The sequence below is a fragment of the Protomyctophum parallelum genome, assembly GCF_964188405.1.
Source record: "Protomyctophum parallelum genome assembly, chromosome: 22".
Lineage (NCBI taxonomy): Eukaryota > Metazoa > Chordata > Actinopteri > Myctophiformes > Myctophidae > Protomyctophum > Protomyctophum parallelum.
Window position 1 is genome coordinate 5,012,079 of NC_139714.1, and position 16,082 is coordinate 5,028,160.

At 42.8% G+C, this 16,082-nt stretch overlaps 1 protein-coding gene across 1 annotated transcript in view; it reads right to left on the reverse strand.

Annotated features, from left to right (window-relative positions):
- The window catches only part of dock4b (dedicator of cytokinesis 4b), a 207,150-nt gene that overhangs the window by 116,857 nt on the left and 74,211 nt on the right, over nucleotides 1-16,082 (reverse strand). The window contains exons 9-12 of the mRNA XM_083757446.1: nucleotides 10,950-11,031; nucleotides 9,185-9,245; nucleotides 8,873-9,005; nucleotides 7,167-7,255 (exon numbers count right to left, since the gene is read on the reverse strand). Coding sequence (XP_083613572.1) covers nucleotides 7,167-7,255; nucleotides 8,873-9,005; nucleotides 9,185-9,245; nucleotides 10,950-11,031 — 365 coding nt within the window. The remainder of the gene's footprint in view (nucleotides 1-7,166; nucleotides 7,256-8,872; nucleotides 9,006-9,184; nucleotides 9,246-10,949; nucleotides 11,032-16,082) is intronic.

A 16,082-nucleotide genomic window follows, 5' to 3' on the forward strand; every position in this document is an offset into this window, starting at 1 on the left:
AAACAAAGAAAAATAAACGTGTACACTACACCCCCTGAAAGCAGCACACGGGGAAGACATACATGTTGTTGAATCTCCATTTCCGGTCAGCAGGCGGCAGCGACCTATAGATTATTATGCGTTGACTAATAGGACTTACGGCGGGACCAATTGTGTGAGTCTCAAGAGACTGACTTACTGTACGTATATTAAGTGCAGCCACTGAGGTTCCCCACGGGCTGTAAACACATGGGCCTGACAGAGCGTTTAGTGTGGTTCACCACCTCGACCGACGCACTGGAGCACAACCACGTTACATCAACCTAGACTCTTCTCCCTCCTGGCTCCCAAGCTATGACCTCCTCCGACTGCAGACTCACTTCAAATGAATGTAGTGGAGAAAAATGACAACGTCTGCCTCTGAGATGTAGTGGACTCGAAGTGAAAGTACTGGAAAGTGGAAATAGTACATAGTACGTATACCTGTAAGTACAAACGCTTCAAAATTTTACTTACGTACAGTACTTAAGTAAATGTACTTGGTTACACCACTGCCTCTTCAGACACTACCACGTACCTCGGTACAGTGGTTCTCAAACATTTTCATGTCAACGACCGCCACATGTATATCGATCTAGACCCATCGTCTATACTAAGCTGTACTGCAGGGGTCTTTTTTTCTTCTTTTTTTCAGGCCAAGGGCCCCTTACTTGAGATAATGATGTATCCCTATTACATTGTTGCAGATTAAACCTTTTCATAGATTTAATAAACAACATTGCTTGTTTAAATTAATGTCATTTTTTGAGGGGTGCTAGCCCCTCCTATATCCAGCTTTAACGTTGTCCAACAAAAACATTAAATTCCAATCCAGAAATTAATGGGATCATTAATTTACAAATGCAGATAGGGTATGTAATTCGTAACTAATGGTTTTTAGTAGTGGACGCAAAATGACCATGTATGGCACCGGAATTGAGGACGGAGGGGCCGTTGTGATTGGTTGAAAGGTGTGCCATTCTGCGATGTGATTGGCTGAGCATCGCATAACACCGCCGGGGACACCCGTTATACATAAGTGACAAATATCCCATGCTCAAAATTTTAGGACGAAATTGGCGCCAAGATTAAGGCATCTATTAACCTACTCAAGTAGGTTTTACTCCGAGTGGTAAGAGAGTGGTGACACCAGCGTTGACTCCGATTGTAACAATGGAATGTGGACGTGCTCATTCTATCTCAATGGGATATTTCCAATGTTTGGAACTATAGCCCACATAGGCACCCGCTTTGTGGCGAGATCAAAGCGTGTCGCCACTCTGACAGTGTAAAGACCAACCAAATTCGCCGCATTTGGCAAAAGAAAGAAAAAAAAAGGAATACGCTCATATCCCCAAACGAGTATGGACTACCGGTAGTCAAAATAATTGAAAGAAGACTTTAAACTAACAACTGAAAGAGACACCTTCTAGGCCATTAATAAGAACTGCAGTGCATGAGCCCGCTGTCTCTGTTACCAAACATCCATTGTTGATCTCTCCCTGGCTAATGGGCTGTTAATGAGAGCCTTTTGGCACACAGCCAGGTCTGCTCAGGAGAACGACACAGCGAGACCACTGCATGTGCACACACGCATGCACGCACACACACACACACACACACACACACACACACACACGATTCACACATCTGTGCACACCAACCAAGACATGAAATGAATAGGCATGCATGCACATGGCCACACTCTCTAAATAAATATGCACAGACCTAGACACATTGCTCTAGTTCACTCCACCGCACTCCACTACGCAGTTTTAATTGTTCTCCTGACAGTACATTATATTGTAAATTCAATTGGGATGTGCATATCTTTTCTTCCGACAGTACAGATAATAAATTGAAAGCCTCTAATTATGGTGCATGCTATTCCATAACTCCTACATGTGGGGGGGGGGGGGGTTACAGTCACATACTGTAAGGCTTCAGAGGAACACTATGAACCAGCACTGTATGGACAAGGATAACCCACTGTATGAAACATACTTTAATGTTTTCCCTGTTCTAAAACGCTTAAAAGCACACAGTGCCACTGCCCATCACTTGGCTCTTGGCCCTTTATGATGCTATGATGCTTCACACTGTACTGTACTGGGTTGGCTACTCTTTTATTTTCTTATCCTTTTTATCAATTGCACAGATGTGCTCATGCCATGTTGTCCTATATATGTTGTCGCATGTCTGTTGCTTCTGCACTGTTTTTATGTTTCAAACCTCTATGAACTGCTGCAAATCAAATTGCCCTCCGGGGACATTAATAATGAACGTGGCACTGGCTGGGAAATTAAACGACACGCAGTAAAACAATTGTTTAACAACCCACTAAAATCGGGAAACAGTCTGTGTCATTTTAGATTTTATACATAAAAATACATAAATGCCTTCTGATTCAGTAGTTCTTTCAAGATGTTTCTTTGTGCCACGCTGCAAGCTTGGCCAACGCTAAAATAAAAAAAATCACACCCGTGTGAACTGAGTGGTGCAACTCCGTGTGGGGGTTCCCGGTGGGTCCCCAGAACTTCCAGACCCACAGGTATAGGGACATTGCTGTTCCTTGGAGTGGTTGCACCACTCAAAAAATGACAGGTTATTTTTCCGGTTTTAAAGGTTTCAAATCCTGCATGTTAATTTAACTTGGCCCTACAGTATCTTACACCCGGTGCGAGGTACAGCACAATTGTCATTGCTGTAGTTCACATGACACGTCACAACCAACGCAACGTTTTCAGTTTCACGGCCAGAACCCATGCTTGCAACAGTCAGTGTCGTAAAATGATATGTGGCCAGGTGCTTTGCTGGCAGTAGATTAACCTATAATAATAATCTTTATTGTCTTCACAGTCTGTTCAACACACACATCAAAAACAACACAGAGCACCTAAACACCAAGACAATACAAAACACATGAGTTCCCAACAGTATGCAGACCCATCCTATCGGCGGGACAGTTTGTTTAATGCCGCGATGGCTGAGGGAACAAAACTCTCCCATGGCAAGGTTCTGTATCTTTGTCCACATGGCATGAGGTTAAAGAAGCGATACAGGGGATGATCAGTGTCATTTGATATCGAAAGTGCTAGCCGTGTGATGACCTTATTGTTCATAATATCAGAAAGTGTGGGTGTAGGAAGTCAGATGATAAGTGTGCACACTGCTTGCGAGGAAAATCCATCAAATGGCAGAATACAGTGCTACGAAACTCAGCATCAACAACAACAACAAAAACAACAACACAAAAAAAATCCAAAATCTGCGCCAGGTTATATAATGATGCATCAATACCAGCCAACTGGCCATGCTGGGAGGCACCAAACACGCATATTGTTTAACTCAGTTTGTCTGACTTTGTTTGGGACTGAGCTTAACGTTTTGCAACTTAACTTGAGCTCATCAAGTGCTGCAGTTGCCAGCCTTTTGAGCATGATATATACACTCAGCTCAAATACCAACTTACTGTAGCAGGCTTGGAGACTGCAACGTGGGAGTACACGGCCACTGACTAAAGAAACTCCTGGCGCTCTGCAATGCCAGAAAAGGATCAGGGATCAGCTTATATGGACAATTATTGGCCATCAATGTGCCTCAAAGCATAGCAAAAGGACACCAAACTCTAAGTGAATAACCAGCCATCATATCGTAATCGTGTGTGAGTGTGAGTGTGTGTGTGTGTGTGTGTGTGTGTGTGTGTGTGTGTGCGCGCGTGCACACAGACACTGTAAAGTGGACCCTGCTTGGGAATTATTCACTTGCAGTGGAAACAGTAAGTCTCCGGTAATCATGGCACTGCATTAATTTGCATAATGCTAGTGTCTACGTTGTGTGCGTGTGTGTGTGTGTGTGTGTGTGTGTGTGTGTGTGCGTGCACACAGACACTGTAAAGTGGACCCTGCTTGGGAATTATTCACTTGCAGTGGAAACAGTAAGTCTCCGGTAATCATGGCACTGCATTAATTTGCATAATGCTAGTGTCTGCGTTGTGTGCGTGTGTGCGTGTGTGTGTGTGTGTGTGTGTGTGTGTGTGTGTGTGTGTGCGTGCGCGCGTGCACACAGACACTGTAAAGTGGACCCTGCTTGGGAATTATTCACTTGCAGTGGAAACAGTAAGTCTCCGGTAATCATGGCACTGCATTAATTTGCATAATGCTAGTGTCTGCGTTGTGTGCGTGTGTGTGTGTGTGTGTGTGTGTGTGTGTGTGTGTGTGTGTGTGTGTGTGTGTGTGTGTGTGTGTGTGTGTGTGTGTGTGTGTGTGTGTGTGTGCGCGCGCGCATGTGTGTGGGAGAGAGTGTTAAAGCCAAATTAAAGCAAATTACAAGTACAAGTTCTGGGGGGAAGAAAAAAGAAAAAAGCGTCTCTCCAGTATCCACTCAATAAGACACACTTGAGCTGCTCTGCCGTACACAATGGCGTCCCTACATTGGGCATGTGAACATTTTGAAAATAGCAGTTCTATAAGCTCATAAGATGTGTCGTCAAAACATGTTAGCAGTGGTTAAAACAGCCAATTGAGCTGAAAAATATCATATCTGTTGGGAGGGAATGGCACCAAAATTCCACAACATATAGGGAACCTACAATCTGTGGATGTTCTGTGACTTCCACAGCTAGCATGAGTCACACTATCCGCACATTTATAAGCGTTATCTGTGAAGAGTAAGCGAGTGCATTATCTGATAGAATACAGACACTTAGCGCTTTAAATGTCCATGTGGAAAATGGATCGCCATTTCATGGGAATTTCAATTGAGATAAGAGAACGCATGACTTAGGATCCCCTGCTCTGTCCCCATTGCCTTATTTAAAATGTTGCTGAAATACATTTCCACTTTCTCTCCTGAATTTACAAGCTCATCTATCCAATTCTAAAGCATGTTACGTCTCTATTCAAAGGTGAGTCTCTCTCTCTCTCTGGAGAATTCAGGCTTACATGCTGCAGTCTTTTATTGTCGTTCTCATTAACTTGCAAGGCGTTAAGCCCTGGCGCCTACTCTAAATGGCTTTGTGTCAGCTGATGTAATTACAGACACATCCCTCCGCTCTCTTCCAAGATTATTTGGGATTGTGTAATATCTCTCCAAATTGTGTGTCTTCTCCTTCAAGTAATTATGGATCTTCTGAGTTCAGTGCTGACGCAGGAGATCGCACTTGAAGATTCCAACAAGTCTTTGTTTGTCTTTGCAAGTGCGCGCGCGTGCATGCGTGCGCGCGTGCGTGCGTTGATATGTGCCTCATCCAATTACCACCCCATCCTGTGCAACGAGCCGCATGGATTATAGAAACAGCAGAAGATTTAAATCTGAATTGGTTGAATCTGCTAATACACCATAAATTAGTCACTTCTGTGAGTAAAACAACAGCCTTCAGCAAAGTTCGTAAGCGATAACCTTTTTTAAAAACAAATGTATGCGAATTGACTCAGCTGCAAACTTTGCTGTGCTCTGCTGTTACTGGCAACAGGAAAGACCAGCGTAATGTTGCTCCAAATATTCCACAAATAAGCTGCAAGTTTGGTGGTTGTTTTTTGTCATTTGTGTTAGCAAAACCTGGGTAAATGGTAAATAGTGCATTTATTTTACAGAGATTGTGCATTACATTCACCCATTCACACACTGATGCCGGAGGAAACCATGCAAGGCACCAACCTGCACATCGGGAGAAATTAGGGGTTCAGAGTCTTGCTCAAGGACACTTCGATACTAGCTCTGGGGGAGCCCGGGTTTGAACTGGTTCCCATTCAGCCACTCTACCCCTGAGCCACTGCCGCCGCACTGTGTAAATGTGTGTACAAGTTGAAATCAAGTGTAACCAACGCATATGATGTAAAATAAGCATGCAATTAACAAAGTATACTCCCTCCTCACTCTCTGCAGAGAGTTGACAAACTATTTTGTTTTTGACTAGCTCCATAACCACTTTGTCGTACAAGGAAGAGCAGAAATAGCTGAAAGCTCTGCATCGCTTTCACTCATGACCTTGTACTATTTTTGTTATTTGCAAAATACATTGGACCTGGATCTTCTTTTCCTGTGGAGACAACCTTGTGCCGAGATTGATCCGATTACACCAAACAGGAGCTTCAGTCCAGCACTGTGACTGTGACATAAATTGGCATGACGTTGTGCTGACAAGCTAAGTGACTATAGCTAAGCTAAGAGTTGCGCCGAATCTGGGGTTTGCATGGCTGAACACTTCAAAATGGAATTCTAAAATGGAATTCTATGAACACCCCCTCCGACATCTACTGTATGCATGTGCGCGTTTGTATTTGTGTACTTATTTCATGTCGTCAATGCATTTTATTGCATGTGCATTATGTAACAGTCTGTTTTTGGTTTTTGATTTGATTTCTGCTTTTTTGATCTATGCTCATCATCATTATATGAGTACTATGATGGGAGGGAGTGGAGTCCGAGTCGAGACAGAGACCGACGGGAGGCATTACATAGGTACAGAAAACACTGTGAAAGCAGGTAGGCGCATCAGCTGTGCTCTGTTAGCTGTCTATAAGTGCCAGACAGCTCTCTTATAATGTTAATGTGAATGGACTCCTCATAATATGGGGATAATACAATGATTCCATTGCATTGTAGTGACTTGTGAGTGGACTCGGTGGGGTTTTAACTAGTGGGGCAATGTTGCGCGCACGACGCAGGTGCATGTGAGCGATCAGTGATTGAAATAACCCCTCGACCCATGTATTAACCTATTTTTATTCTATGTATTTGCATAATGGGCAAACTTTAGTCTTATCATAATTATGCATTTAACTTGCTAAACGAGTTTAGCGAGGTGCGAAAACTGAGAATGGCTGTGCGGGCTTGCGTGCATTTTCAAACTATACCAGGGCGGGCCCTATGGATAGCCCGAGCGTCAGCTCACCCCTGTCGGTGGGGAAAGAGTCCCTTGGTCCCAAGACCGGGTCAAGTCCAAGTCCAAATGAAGGGCGAGACCAAGACGAGAAAGAGTGAATGAAACTGTGGACTGGAGACCGGACTCGAGATGAGACAAGGAAGGACTCGAGTACTACAACACTACTCCTGCTGACAGACCCTCGTCCAGACAGGCTCGAGCCACAACGTAAAGAATGTGAAAGTCAAAAAATGCAGGTGAACAAACAGGGAGAGAGTCTTACCGCTGTTGGAGCCGGACAGGTTGTATCTAGAGTTGACCTTCCTGATGATGTTCTCATGGATCTGGTACCACTCCGTCTCCGTGTTACACCTGACATTAGCACACACAGTTGTCCACCCGTCAGCATTTATTTTTGGACACAACTTGTGTTTCTCCATTACTTCCATATCGCAAGTAAGGCACTCAAATAATAGGATACAATAAAAATATTAAAAAAAAAGTATTCTTTTTTTAAATCTTGAAAAAAAAAACATTGTGGTACTGAAATGTAAAGTATAGGCCTACTACGTTAGTTCCATTCCTTCAACCTGGAATACATTCTCTTGATTGATCATTCAAATAAATCCAGAGCGTACAATGATTATAATAACCATTTAGACCTGAGGACGATTCTACAAATGTCTTTTCTGAAAAACCCATGTTTCTATGTCAGTCGTTCTCAAACATTTTCATGTCAAGGACACTCAAAATTATCTGTAATTGGCCGCCGACTCCTATCTGAAAATATGTTGTTCCAGGCAGATTTTTCGCTCTGAAAGAATATATATTCAAACATTTGCGCCACATTTTCACAATTATTCAGATGGAAATTATTACCTTTTATCCTGCCAAATCTCATGATAATAATAGTCCTAATAATACTAAAATACATAGTTTCTAGACACTCAAAGATGCTTTGAGTGTGAACTAAACAAATGACGATATAAAAGAAACAAACAAACACAAAAATAAATAAAGGCTATTATAACTAATGTTTCTGGGTATATTTGTCCATCTGGGACAGATGTAATTTAGGTCAGGCCACTGTGTTGACGGCATCCCTCTGTGTCCCCGCAGGATAGCAGACCAGAGTGCTCTCCCTGCTGTTTGGAGAAGTACTACGCCGACCTACTGGAGTAGAATTTAAAAACTAACAAAAAAAGTGCAGGCTTGAAAAATGGTGTTACTCTAATCTAGCGAAGGAATAGTAGCTTTCGGGCTTGGCATGGTTCCATGCAGCGTGCTGCCCTTGATTATGGTGAGTGTGATTTATACTCAATGTTTTTCCGTCGGGAGGAGTTGACACAGTTACACAGTGTTTGCAGCATTTTCACAATAGCAGACAGAGCTGTCATCCTGTTAATCTCAATTTCTATCTTAATCACTTTCAACCTGGTGTCCACATTTTGGCCATTTAGTCATTTACACATTTTTTTCTAAATTTCCCATCACAGCAATGTGGTGCGCTATGCGCTTGTTGACTATTGACTATTTATGAAAAAACATTCCTGACATTGCCTTAGAGCAATAATGATTCCATTTCTGCTAACCAGTCACTAGAAGAGACCAACGTATCTGCCCAATTTGACTTTTTTTTTTTTTTACCTTTCTCTTCCTAAAAACGAGTGGTGAGAAAATCTGTGCTATAGTGCTGTTCACATTTCTAAGTTGCACTTTAAATCAATCTTGTCTATAGCCTGTCGCCATTGTTATTACGATGCTAAGGTTAAAAGAACCGCCCAACAAGTGTGCCAGTTATGCCAGTGTTCTATTTCCAGGTCTCTTGAACACATGGTGAAAAATAGCTTGGCAACTCTTCTACCACCGCAGGGAGCAGATTCCCAACCTTGAGGCACAGTGGACTGAGGAGAGACTGATCGTTAAACTAGCTGAAATATCCAGAGTTGTGGCAAACAATCAGGTCAACACTCAGCTGGTCAGACTTACGCATAAACTTTGAGGTGGTGGTCCTCCTTGGAGTCGACTGTGAGGAGGTCCGCGATGCTGACCACAGCGCAGCCAAATGGCCTCCTGTACTGGGCGCTACACACATTCTTCTTCTCCCCGGCACCCATCCTCCCTGCATACACACACACACACACACACACACACACACACACACACACACACACACACACACACACACACACACACACACACACACACGCACACGGTCAAAACCCCTTTCCGTATTAAAAGGCAAAGAGAAAATCCATTAACTCTCTCTGTGGAATAACAATCTCATGTGTCATCTCGTACCTATTCGTATGATGTGCACAACGATGTAAACGTCCTTCCTCAGATCACTGCTTCCAAGATCCTGAATGAACCACACAGAACAGTATTTTAGTATTGTAGTGTAACTGTCATTGAAACATACTTAAAAGTACCAAATGTAAAACAGGGGTGCAACAGTTGGACTAATCAATAAAATAAAATAAATTGAAAATGTTATAATTGATTAAAAACCAATCCTTATTTGGGGATATCATTCAAATCCTTCCAAAAAAACTAACAAAGAAACCCCCAGCTAAAACAGCCAAGCTACAAGTTATATTAAAGATGGAGTGCCATGATTCTTTTCCACCCTAAAACATCTTATTATTATAATATAGGTAAATAAAATAATGCTTAAGTGTATCATTGATTCATTGACATATACATTATTGTAATATATTTATTTATTAATGGAATGATTAATCAATAAAGAAACTGATAGAAGAATCGTTAAGACAATAATTGATAATTGCAGCCCTACTCTGAAAAGTGTTGATTTTGACAGCACATTTTGATTTTAGTCATAGTCTTTTGAATAAAGTTTTCGTTTAGTTTTGTCACATTTTTGTCACCAGGAATGTTTTAGTGTTAATCTAGTTTTAGGATCTAGGATTTTAGTCGACTAAATCTACAGTTGATTTAGTCGACTAAAATGCATTTGGCGGGCCTTGATGCCGTCATAATGGCGGATTTTACACGCATTGTTAGCTTGTAGTTCTGCTATTCTCAGCATGCAACCAATTGTAAAATGACTTGTTTTTTTTGACGGAATCGTCTATATATTTAGTCTTACTTTTTAGTCATCATAGGTTAGTTTTCATTTAGTTTCCATGTAGTTTTCGTCAGTGGAAAAAAGGTAGTCGACGAACATATTTCGTCATAGTATTAGTCAACTAAATCAACAGTGCTCTGAACCCACTCAGCTAGATATAACAGAACCCCTTCTATAGCCTAAGGTGCATTCATGCCAAGGGTTAACTAAATAGGACTTTGGGGCGAGGACAATGTTATTACTGTGTGCTTATTACACGGCTTGGTTGAATGCTCGGTCCTGATTGGTCAATTACATTGCATTCTGCGGTCTGCTATTAGTCGATAGCGGGCGGCCGCTGTGCCTCTGCTTACGTCGCAAAGTTAATTGCAATCCTAAGTAGCCATGAAATAAAAGTGGGATGATATACAGCTTTGCGTTCACTCGTTTATTAAACATTACATAGTCTGGTGCATGTGTCATTGTCATGTATGTCTTGTTTTATCATGTCTATAAAAAACCTAATAAAAACGAATATAATAAAAAAAACATATACAGCTGTCTTCAGCTTAATATTATTCACAATAATACTGTATGCTGTATGCATACTGTATGCTACCGCGTCGCATAATGCTGATGGTTTTATCCGGGTTTAAAATAAGCTTTTGCGAACATGTTCAGGAAATGTTACAGTACGAATGATTCAGAAATAGTGAAAATAGCGGCTATTTTCACTATTTTTGGTTGACACCCTTGGGCTTTATGATAAAAACATAATATATACTGTATATTGTGTTATTATTATTTTGTTTCGCGTCTTCTTTTTCTTTTGTATTTCCGAGAACAAATCGGCCTCAGTTTCTGCCTGGGTTTATCTATACCTATATCCTGTTACTGTCTGTGATGACAAATGTATATAGTTTGATTTCAATATATCGCTGGCTGGCCCAGCGGTTCCCATTGGCAGTGCTTGTGTACACAGAGCTTAAGTCTCACCACAAAGAGCGTGCATTGTCTCTCTGTCTTCTCCGGTGACTTGGGGACTCCGCTCTTATTCAGCCTGACAAAGAACCTTTCACTGCAGGAGAGAGACACAGAGTGAGAGAGAGAGAGAGAGGAGGGAAGGGCGAGCACAGAGATGAGTGTGGTTCGACACGATAGGGGGAAAGGTCATTATTATTAAACAACTGAATCATATGCATTGTTTGCAGGAGCATAGCAAGAATTAGATGAACACTAAATTCACTGAATGTCAGACTCTGAACTGTGTGTGTGGGGGGTGTATTCATTGGAATACTGGAGCTTTAAACAGCAAAAAGGTCACACACGAAGAAAGACAGATTCTTAAAACGATGCAAAGAGACAATAGAGGGAAAAGGAGAGAGTGAGAAGTAAAGGAGAGCAAGAGACCGAGAGTGAGGGAGAAACAGAAACACTGGAAGAAAGAAAACCAGGACTGGAGAAATAAACAAGAGAGACAAACACATAGACTAATATATGTTTGAAGAACTACTAAATCAGCGTGATGTTTTCCATTTGTAACTCTGCTAGGGTACAAACCTAACCAAATGGGCCCTTTGGTTAAAAAAAAAGAACAATATTAGAAGAAATAAATCACTTGGGCCATTCATTTAAGAAGGTGAGGGCACAGCAAGTACATCCAGGGCAGTTCAACTTGGTAGATGCAAATAACAATATTTGAAGTGAGTGAGTGACTCACTTGGCAACATGAGGCCTATATTTTTGATTGATTGATCTATATGATAGCCAGTGGCCCTGATCAATCGAGGCCCCTGGGCTCCAGCACATGTATAAACTCGGAACCCGGCATTAGCGTGAATTCGCGTCATTTGCGTTAGTCTGGCCGCCATTAGTGTAGGTTCATGCCAATTGGTATTTTATAGTGCTTTTGATCGATGGAGTCGAGATGCTACTAGCATTGGGTTGCTAGCTGAAGATGTCAACAAGTGCGCTATCTTGAATTTCTTGCACCGGCAGCCACTGTATTATGTTTCTTTCAATCACCTTCATCTCCAATTTCTGGTCAAAACAAGGTTGATTCCACGGCCCATAGCTGACATTGTGATCCTACACATCCTACATACGACACACACAGTAGTAGTAATATTTGTAACATCCGGTTTTGGCCCCCTCAAAATAAGGGTTGAACGGGTGAAAATCATGGCAATATGAGGTGAATTAATAAATAAATCCTGGCTTAAAATGCTCCTGGTCAAAATATAACCCAGATACTGTAGCAAGCAGTCCATCTGTTAAACCAGGGGTTCTCAACTGGCCCTAAATACAGTACACTGAAAGTGAACTTGTGCGAGCATGTATGTGCGTGCGTGCGTGCGAGAATGATGGGAAAAAGGAGGAGCGACATTGATTGCCTTTTAGGTCTCTTTGTATTCTCCACTTCCTCTCCTCTGACTCTGTTAATTCTATCGCTCTCTTTGTTTCATTCTCTTTGGAACTCTGACTGGCCCTCTCTGTTCCTCTCGCTTTCCTGCCCAACTTTTAGACACACTCACACATGTACACTACTATACTTGAGAGGACATATCAACATTTCTAGGACCACAATTTCACGAATGCCATTTTTGCCATTTTATTTGCAATTAGTGACCATAATCCTAAAGCAGTTGTGAGCTTGTAAATCGCCTATTGTCAGTGCGCAATGCCAGCACGCAACTAGATATGTATCATGGGTAACTCTCACCCCTAAACCTAACCTCTAAATGCCTAATCTTATCAGTAACCTGAATATATACGTGTTCGCAGTTGTAAGCATACCATATTTTATTATGAATATCTATTTGCATAAAACAACCATTTGTCTTTTGAGGGTCAGGACCATTGTCCTCACAATGGTGGTTTCTCAAATGTGACTATACTTGTGGGAACTTTTGTAGTAGTTAGTCACACACACACACACACACACACACACACACAGTGTGTGTGGAGGCCTCCTGCTGGGCCCGTCTCATCCAGGCAGGCGAGCCGCGGGCTAATCCGGTTAGGTGACTTTCACAGTCCAGTGATAAGCAGAGGGAAAGCCTCGTAATGCACCACCGCCCCACACCAATGAGCCAATGGCAGCCAGTTCACAGACACACCGTGAAAACGTGAGGATTCATTTAACTCTGAGGGGTGTGCAAATGGAACAAAACGGACCCTTATGGGTCTGTTTGGTTCCATTTGCACACTCTCAAGTGTTACAAGACAAGTAAGGGTCCATTTGGTTCCATTTGCAAGCTTTCCTAGTAAAATTAACACTGAGCGTTTTGGCTGTGCACTTTTTACAGGCTTAAAACGACATGGAAGGATGCTAGCAAAACAAAAGGGACGGACCCTGTGGGCACAAGCTGGAGGATAGACGGCAACAAATTCACAACATTACACTGAATGCTGCTGGTTGATTTTGTCATTGAAAGCCCTTGTTATGGCCCTAACTGATGTTAAATGACGCCAATAACTTTTATTTAATACCACATACAGCTAAAAATGGATTTCTATGGTTTTCATAATCGTCCGGGAGTCATTAAACAATCCTGTTAAAGGCTTATTAAAAGATGCTGTATGTTTCAGCATGATGCAATTTAAAAAAACGGCCAGCCTGTCATGGTTTGAGCACAATTCCGCCTGGCTGTGAAAATGGGGCATTTAGAAGCCGAGTGCACTTCACAATTATATACGTATACTGTATTTAACGTTTATGATATGTTACAGATTATTGTATGGCAGACAATAGCCTACTCTATACCACTGCGGTTCGCAGTGTCGCACAATGAAAATGATGTCATAACAAAAAAATTAGTATGAAGGATGTTCGCTGGCGGTGTCTCGTACCTCCGGCTGCATACGCTTTCTTAAAGGTTTCATGGCTTTAATTTTCATTTTTTTCATTTTTTTCTATTTTATGACCTTAATTACACCTACACAACCTGAACTTTGAACATTCAATGGGTTTTCTGTGGTCTGGGGTTTTCTCTGTGTGTTGCCTTTTGAGCTACAATGAAAACAGACTTGCCTCCGGTTGCTTCCAGAACGTTCATATGGCCATTACGGAGATGGATTCCTGTGCATTAAGCATGAGAGAGTGGCGCTCGCACGCTCATTCCCTACTACTAATTAATGTGGCATTGTTGAAACCACAATTAAAAGACCCCCCCCCACCCCTCCTCACCCCCATCCAGCAAACACTGACACACGAGGGCATCTGGTGCTCCTTCCATCTTCCACCTGACTCCGTCTCTCTCTCTCTCAATCTGTTTACCCATCATTCTCCGTTTCTCTCTCCTGCAATTATGTCCTTTTTTTTCGTTCTTCTCGCTTGCACACTCGTACGCACGCACACACACACACACACACAAACACACACACACACACACCGACCGGTGAGACTCTATCTTTCTCTGTCACTGCATTAACATAACATGAATGGCTGGACCCCCACCACCCCCATTGCAGTCTCTCCTACAATATTGATAATTGCATTAGGAGCCGGTGCAGCACTGCCAACAGGAGGGCGGGTTTAGACTAAAAGTGAACGGCGTGTGAAGGACTAGAGAATGGAAGTACCTCCCTGCCAGTGCACGCACGCATGCACACACACTCTCCCTCGTGGAGGGAAACACAGTATGATGGGAGGAAAATTGCTCCTTAATGGACTGCAAGAAGTCACCGGGTTGGACAGAGGGTGTATCGCGGGCATCCGCTCCCTCACTGTCACGGGGACGAGCGAGGGAGGCCTAAGTACAGCGTGCACACGCACGCACCCGCACACACACACACACACACCCCCTCTGACCGGACATTCTGGGTTTTCATCATTACACACATACACACACCCATAACCTCTGACAGGTCACACAGTATTTTCACCATTACACACAGCCGGCAATAGCGCGCATACACACACGTCGCCACTCAACCATGGTCGGCCTTGTTAGAGGCAAATAGAATGTGGAGGGAAGCCATTACTTCAAGGGATGGAAGAGACAGCCGGTGTGGGTGTGTGTGTGTGTGTGTGTGTGTGTGTGTGTGTGTGTGTGTGTGTGTGTGTGTGTGTGTGTGTGTGCAGACAATGAGGCGACGTTGGCCACATGCCAGTAGTAGATTCAACTTGAAGAGAGCATCGCTGTACTGTAGGAGACAAGCTGTCCCATCAGAGCACCATGTGGACACGCACACACACGCACGCACACACACACACGCACACACGCACGCACACACACACGCACACACGCACGCACACGCACAGCGAAACGCGCAGACACAATGGCAGAGGATTAAGACGGCCTTTCTCCTCACAGCTGGTAGAAAAGTAATTAACCGAGATTGGAAATGAAATGAACAGTGAGGAGAAAACGCGCGTCTTTGTACGTGACCTGCGGCAAGGAGAGCACATGTCCGTTTGTGTGTGTGTGCACTGCACGTGCACGTGCACGTGCGCGTGCGTTTGTACGCACACTTCTGCGTCCGATGAGTGTTTATTGATTTGTTGGGGTCTTTACGAGAGTGTTTTTACAGTCCATTTCTCCTGCGTTTTTCTAGTCCTCTCCCACTACCATCAGTCTTGTCCGTTACCTGCTGTTAGCACCTTGCTGTATGTCATCATCACTGTCTGAGTGACTTTTCTATATGGAATGTAGCCAGACCAGTGACTCTCAACCTGTTTAATTAGGCCTCGGACCGCCATTTTGACCCTAATATAGACTGTAAAACTGTGTCGTTTTGTATTCGTTATTAAGCCTTTTAGGCCTGACGTCGAAAAAAAAAAAAAAATCTTCTAAATTCTGACAGTTTTCTGAAATACCTAATGTTTCTGTATCAGTGGTGCTCAATATTTCATGTCAAGGACCCCAAAAATTATATGTAATTGGCCACCGATACCCATCTGAAAATACAGTACGTTGTTCCAGGGACTTCCTTAGAAGCAAATATTTGAGTTAAAAACGTCCTCTGAAAGAATAATATTCAAAGATTTGCGCCACATTTTCACGATTTTTCAAAAATAGCAGACCTGCCGCGCTATATGAGCTTGTAAATGCATGACATAATGCTTTAAACACCAAAAGGGGTTCCCACCCAAAATGGGTGCTGTAACAGGACCTAACAGTGGTG